Source organism: Rutidosis leptorrhynchoides, chromosome 2 (genome assembly GCF_046630445.1).
Source record: "Rutidosis leptorrhynchoides isolate AG116_Rl617_1_P2 chromosome 2, CSIRO_AGI_Rlap_v1, whole genome shotgun sequence".
Lineage (NCBI taxonomy): Eukaryota > Viridiplantae > Streptophyta > Magnoliopsida > Asterales > Asteraceae > Rutidosis > Rutidosis leptorrhynchoides.
The window spans coordinates 216940204-216947903 of NC_092334.1; the positions used below are offsets into that span (position 1 = coordinate 216940204).

The 7700-nt window shown below is 34.9% G+C and overlaps 1 protein-coding gene across 1 annotated transcript; it reads left to right on the top strand.

Annotated features, from left to right (window-relative positions):
- The first annotated feature begins 2834 nt into the window (after window positions 1–2834).
- Window positions 2835–5993, top strand: LOC139888549 (uncharacterized). The gene is made up of 8 exons (XM_071871554.1): window positions 2835–2984; window positions 3060–3110; window positions 3185–3253; window positions 4005–4076; window positions 4137–4205; window positions 4299–4907; window positions 5471–5542; window positions 5657–5993. Exons 1-8 carry the CDS (start codon window positions 2877–2879, stop codon window positions 5888–5890), a joined length of 1284 nt encoding a protein of 427 aa, XP_071727655.1. The 5' UTR covers window positions 2835–2876; the 3' UTR covers window positions 5891–5993.
- Window positions 5994–7700: the final 1707 nt, after the last annotated feature.

Consider the following 7700-nt stretch of genomic DNA (forward strand, 5'->3'; position numbering starts at 1 on the left):
ACGTGCATGATGCTGAAACGGAGATCAAAGTAACTACCCCAAAGAAATCATATGTTGATATGGTGTGTGATCTGTCGGTGAAATGTAAGGTTAACTTTCAATTTATTGAATCGCTTGATGAAGTAGAAGAAGGTGTTGATGTGGCTTTACCAGTTTCTGTGGTAAGAGAGGCTACAAATCATCATGGAAATTCCTTATATGGTTATTTCATTGGAAAACGAGTGGCGTATCCTGTGGTGCATAATTTTGTAATTAACGCTTGGAATAAATATAGAATCGAAAAATCTATGATGAATTCTAAGGGCTTCTTTTTCTTTAAATTCACCACGGAAAAAGGTATGATAGATGGGCTAGAGAATGGTCCATGGATGATTCGTACTGTATCGGTTATCCTGAATAAATTGTCACCGAATGTGTGCCTTAAAAAAACCTGAAGTTCATACGGTTCCAGTTGGATTAAAATCCATGACATTCCTTTGACGGGATTCACGGAAGATGGCCTCAGTTATATTGCATCGAAACTCGTTCATCCTTTGATGTTGGATTCCTACAAAAGTACTATGTGTATGGAGGCTTGAGGGAGACCTAACTATGTTGGTGCTATGATTGAGGTGACAGCATATCGTGGTCTTAAGGAATCTCTTCGCATTGCCACACCTAGTTTGGATGGTGGTAGTAGCTCAATTGATGATGTCAAAGTTGAATATGAGTGGAAACCTCCTCATTGTTCACATTGAAGATATTTGGACTTAATGATGTGCAATGTCTTAAGAATATTCAAGTGATCTCAATGAAGATAATTCAAGACGATGGATTCCAAGTTGTTACAAAGAAGATTGCTACCAATGTCAAGAAAACTATTGATGGCCCAAAAGGTTTTATGATGGGAAAAGGCAAACCTAAGATGTTATATGGAAAGATTACTAAGGTTGTTGATGGGGCTAAGAATGATCCGAGTACTAGTAAATCACAACCTGAAAAAGTGATTATCCATAATACGTTTTCTGCTCTTGATGATATCCAGGATGATAATGGGAAGATAAAATCGGCTTACAAAGATATCATTGACGAGGGGAGTAACAAAAAGAGTCATTCTGAGGGGGCAAGCACTCCCGTTGAGAAGGTTTCCGATGATTAGTTTTGCATCATGGTACATAAGGGGCTTGAACCAAACCCCTTAACAAAATGAGGTTCGAGAGGTAATTGTGGAGAACAAATTGTGCTTATGCGTTGTGATGGAATCCCATGTAAATATCTCTAATTCAAGTCGCATATGTAGTTATGTTTTTCCTAATTGGTCATGGTCTTCGAACAACAATGTGTGTGTGCATGGTACTCATATCATTGTGGGATGGAATCCACTAATTGTGAATGATATAATTCTTGGTGCCATGAATCAAGTTATGCTTTGTCAAGTGAGTTCTCTTAATAACGATTTGGATGTGTTTGTTTCTTTTGTATATGCTGCAAGTAAATACATCCCTCGAAGGAATCTGTGGAGTGAGTTAAAGAGGCATCATCAAATTGTTGGGATGCACCCGTGGGTAATTATAAGTGACTTTAATGCTTCTTTGAGCATTGAGGAGGCATCTATGGGGAGCTCTCGGGTTAATATTGTCATGTCGGAATTTTCGGAGTGTGTAGAGGATATAAATGTTACAGATGTTAACCAATATGGATTAAAGTTTACTTGGAACCAAACTCCATTGACCTCCACCGGCATGTTAAAAAATATTGACCGAGTTATGGTAAATGATCACTTTATTAATTTGTTTACCAATGCGTATGCTATTTTCAATCATATCGTATCTCCGATCATAGTTCGGCGGTTATAAAAATTTCAACGAATGAAGTGGGTGCTCCTAAACATATACAACTATTTATGTATAATAATTTATTTATACAATGAGTATAACTGATAATTCTCTACAAATAACTACTCATCAACCATCTAAATATACTATTTATGTATAATAATCACAATATTTAAGGATATCATTAGGGCTATCAATACAAAGTTTCAAATTTGTAAAATCGAAAATCTTCGTCTTAAAATGAAAATAATAAAATAAAGGATTAAGGCTACTTAAAGGCCATATACTTTTTATTTTGTCCCGATGTAGTCCATATACCTAAAAAAATACTATTATAGGCCATAAACTTTTTAAAAAAAATGTGTTAATGTAAACCGTTGACCTGATAAATAAGTTTGATCGATTTTGTAAGTTGATCTTCAAAAAAGTATAATTTTTTTTTTGTTCCAATGTAAGCTTTATATAAAAAAAAAATACTAATGTAGTTCACATACTTTCAAAAAGTGTATCGATGTAGGTCACATATTTTCAAAAAGTGTATCGATGTAAACAAAAGGTGACATGTTTAGCTAGTAACAGGTTACCTTTTGTTTACATCGATACACTTTTTCAAAGTTTATGGTCTATAATAGTTTTTTTTTTTTAATATACGGACCATATCGGGACAAAATAAAAAGTATAGGATCATTTGAGTACCATAACCCTAAAATAAAGTATTTACGAAAATAAGTTTGCCGACAAAAACGAGATACGATTACAAAATAACTATCCAACCAATGACTTGCCGACACGCTTACCCGATCCAAATTAGCAGGAAATCAATCTTTCCCAAATATAAATTCCTCAATCCACACCCTTATCCCAACAATAACAGCTACATTAAACTTAAAAGATTGTAATATGAACAAAATTTAGCAACTTTATCTCTGGAAAAAGTAATAGACAACTAACTTACCTTTCATGGTCATAAAATTACATAAAAGCCAACAACGACTTTCGATCACTCCCCAAAACTTTCGATCTGAAATTAAAAATTAAATAAACAAAAAAATTACTGAAAAAATGGAAGGTCTAGTAAAAGGTTTACTTGATGTTGCATTAGGAGGTGGTGGAAATAAGAGAGAAGAAGATGAAGTTGATGAACGATCCAGATCAACTTCTTGGGCTAATGTTAGTATTCTTAATTTGTTAATTTAGTAATTTTTGTTTTTGTAAATGTTTGCTGATGTTTTTGTTCATTTGCAGATTGTTTCTGGTGGACAGGATGATGAACAGAATAGTAATCGAAAAAATGAGGTTGGCTTTTAAATAATGTTCTGTTTTTGTAATCGAATTCAAGGTTTTGAGGTTGTTTGTATTTGTTAATTTAGGAAGGGAATTATGGGAAGAAGGAGCAATGGGGATCTGGTGGTTCACAATCTTCTGGCAGACCTCAAAAGGTACTTTTAATATTTTTCAAAAGTATAATTAGCAGAATTTTGTTAAAATTAATTATCAAATTATTAATTACTTATTGATTATTGATTATGGTTTAGTCCATTATAGTTAAAGGTTGAGTCTTAATCTTTTAGGTTTATAGCCGTGTATGTTACTCTGTGCATCTAAGTTAAATGTTGTATTTATTTTAAAATGATCTTATTTTGCAAACCTATTTTATGCTTTCATTAAACTGAAATTTGTAATTTTTCAAAAACACCGACTATAGATGATCGTCGATTCATATTATATTTTTAGCGATTTGGAGATTGATGATAGGCTTGGATCTTAAAACTCCTGTGTGCGTTTATCACTTTCATCTGCTGTAATTTTTTGCAAGTACTATAGGTAAAAAAAAAACATCTTTTGTTGTTAAGAATTTTTTGGTTATAAAAAGTTTAGCTAATAAGCAAAGGGCTCAAAGCCCAACGGTATGAGAGTAATCCTTAAACAAAGAGGTTCGGAGTTCAAATTTCACTTGAAGCTGTAAAATGTAAATATTCGTTGTTGTTGTGTGTTAGATTGTACGTTTGCCTTTTGTTAAAGACGTGTAGCTAAGAGGGTAATTAAGGTGAGTTTAAACACTCCAATATTTGGGATTAAAAGGTTTAAGTAACCAAGTTAGATTGGCATCTTTAGTGTTATGATCTGAACTCGAATCGAACAAGATATTTTTGTAGTTGTGACATAATCTAAAAAATCTTTGAAATACAGTTTGTTAACGAGGGTTATGAACGGTATGAGGCTAATAAGCAAGATGGTTATAATCGAAGGAACCCTGCACAGGTAATGTTCTCGTTCTTCCTTTAATTTTATCAAATTTATTAAATTTTAATAATTTATCATATAATACTGACCGAAGAGCAAAATAAAGATGGCTGGGAGACAGTTGGGAAGAAACATCCCAAAAAACAGGTTTTGTACTCTGTTCTATTTTACACAACTTATCATATAACACATTTATAAGAATCTTAAGTGATCATAGTCTAGTTAACCGATATGTTACAGGTTCGTAAAGAAAACTGGGACAATTTCAAACGTCCTGCAGAAGAACAAGAGTATTCGAACGAAGTTGAACATACTTCTGAAATGAACCCATCTCAAAACGAGCTTAACGATCTTAGTCAAGCTTGCAACAAGCTTTGGGCGCTTGATTATAACCGATTAATACCAGGAAAAGACTACGAAATTGATTGTGGTGAAGGTAAGAAAACATATCAAAAGCAAGATATGGCAGAAGGAAGTTTATTTACATGGTTGAGTGAAGACGTTTTAAAAAAACCAACAATTTCTCGATTCTGTTCACTTTTGGATAATTATAATCCGCACGAAGGGTATAAAGAGGAAGTTACATCGCAAGAGAAACAAGAACAGGTTGCGTTTATTGAGGAGATTTGTAGAACTGCACCTATTAAGTATCTTCATAAGTATTTGTGTTCGAAAGGCGTTGTGTCGGAGGATACTCGAGAGTTTAAAGGGGTGTTGACTAGTCTTTGGTTTGATTTGTATGGTCGAGGTGGGACGTCTAGTTGTTCTTCGGCATTTGAACATGTTTTTGTTGGAGAAATTAAGAGTCGTGGGGAGCAGTCGGTTTCCGGGTTTCATAACTGGCTTCAGGTAAGCTAATAAAACATTTGCAGTCCGAATAAGTTTTGGACAAAACTACGTAGTTGGTCCCTAAAGTTTGTCCTAAATTGAACGTATGGTCCTAAGTTTATTTGACATGGATTCCTATGAAGTTAGCACATGTTGCGCGGTTGGTCCTTGACCCTAACGAACGTTAACAAAATTTCGTTAATTTCCCCATTTGCGCCTCACCTGATGGGTATTTTTGTCTTACTTTGATATCTTTTCCCCATATCAAGAATTAGCGTGCAACATGTGCAAACTTTAGGCGAATCCGCGTCATAAGGAAACGTTAGGCTCATCCGTGTAACTTTTTGACCAACGTTAGGGACCAACCCAGTACTTTTGTCTAAGTTTTACTTTGTAGAAAGTTAGGGTAATCGTTTAGGTCATTTTAAGCGAAATGATCTACTTAGGTTTTACTATTGTTATCATTGCTAGCTTGATCCTGTCGATCAGCCCTGTATATCTTCAGAAGTTAGATATGTAACGAAGAATATGATTAATTGGTCAATTACTCATCCTTCTAAGAATTTAACAACTTTTTTGTGTAGTTTTATATGGAAGAAGCAAAGGGGAGGGTTGATTACCAAGGCTATATCTTTCCACGTAGACGTGGGGAGACTGTAAGTTAACTTTTGTTTTTTTTGGTACTGTTTGAATGTGCGTTTTCAAAATGATTATTTGGAATCAATAATCAAAACGAGATTATTGTCTTATAAGTTAGTTTTGCAATGCAGCCGGACTCAGAGACGCAGTTACTGACAATTCAGTTTGAATGGAACGATGTGCTGAAATCAGTATCGAGCACGATGATTGGAGTGAGTCCTGAATTTGAGATAGCTCTGTATACATTATGTTTCTTCATGGGTGGTGAGGATAACCATGTTGAATTAGGTCCATACTATGTTAACATCAAGTGTTATCATCTTGGCAACAAACTTGGATCTGCTTTTCCCATTGCAGATGAATGAATCATAACATCTTGCTATAAATTTTACATTCAACATATAATGTGATTTGTAACGATTATTGTACGATAAACTACTTATAAACGTATTTGCTTTTGTATTGTATAACCTAGTGCTACTCTAGGTAACTTGAATGTGTCATCATCAGTAGGGAGCGTGTATCGATTCGGTGTTTCAGTTTTTTTGTTTATTCAGTTTAGGTTGCCTGGTTTTAAATTTTAACAGCAAAACCGAAAACCTAAATCAAAATCAAATTCGGACTAAAAATGAAAACTAAAACCAAACTTTTCTTTATAATATGTTGTCATGGTATGTAATTATGTACATGTACTATCATATTTTTGTTCGAAATATTAAAGTATTTAATATTTAATTAAGTTGATGTTACTGATCACGCATACATTTTTCAAGGGGAATTATATCGATAATTTACGAATAATGTAGGGTTTAAGGATCTTAGAATTTAACTCTCCGGTCCAACTACCGTGAATAACTCAGATCAATATGATGATATCGATGGGATAGTTAAACGTTGAATTCCACCATCCATAACGTTTGTTGATCGATTGCTCCAATAAGGTTGTAAGTTACCGTCATAAGAGACTGACATGTTAACCTTAATGAATGTGTTCCTGTTACGTAACTCGGTCGTATGTTGAATCCGACATAGTAAGTGCTACGTAAGTTGTGTCGTATATGGAGGTTTGGGGTTTGTATTTATAGACAAACCCTAATTCTAGAACCATCCAAACCGTGTTAATCCTTTCCATAACTAACTCCCAATAATATCGGCTATAATTATAGAAAGAATCCTAATCGTAAATAGATAAGATCTGTTAACCAACTTCAGGGAATGCGCACGTGTTACGCATACCACATGGTAGCTAAACGCGCACAAGTAGATTTGGTCAACGATAGCGCATTAACTTTCCTTGAATAGTGCGCATTGGCACAATTAACTGTGTGAAATCCGAAATCCGCTTTGGAATTAACTGCGCCATAATAAGGATTAGGATGTTACGAGTAGACACTCAATTGTATAGCCATTGTCTAGTTCTCATAGTGGTTTGTCCGACTTGAGGTTATGGTATGTGTAAGATTCAGTGCTTTAGTATTGTAACTTACCAAAAGACATGGTCCTTGTTAGAAACATATCTTAAGATATTGTCATATGATCCAGGGCTTTAGAACTGTTTCGAAAAGGAGAAAAATCTCAATTTTATTAGTAATGACAGGTTTCCACCGACTTAGGATAAACCAGAAACCAGTAGACACTATACTGAGTAGGTTAATCTTGAGGATTAGTACTTGTCAGTAGGAGGATTGTCCTTACTTAGGGTTAAGAAAATTCAAATATGTTATTTAGTATATCACCTTATTCATTAATCTAGGTTGAAATCCATAATAGCCGTTTGGTTACACCTAGGGACGACGTTGGGAATTGGATATCTTGTTCTGGTCAGAATCACGGTAACCTAGTTCTTAGTGACATATCAAGATAGAGTCTAGACTAGCTTGATAAAGGATTAGCTTGATAACCTAGGGACCACGTGGTCGTGGGTTCGAGTTCCACGGATGGCACCATTTGTTGGTACAATTTTCCGTATAGCGGCTATAAGGTACCAGTACAAGACAATAGCTGCTCAGCGTGTGGCGTATACTGTTGATTGTTGTTTGCCCTCTAGAAATAATCTCTGCAGACCCGGAACACAGATGTAAGATCTGTGAGGTGGCCTCAATCAATCTGTGGATCAATCTGTAATGATCCGTCTAGCGTATTGCTGCTAAGCGGCTAATGTGCTTTTAGAGTGAG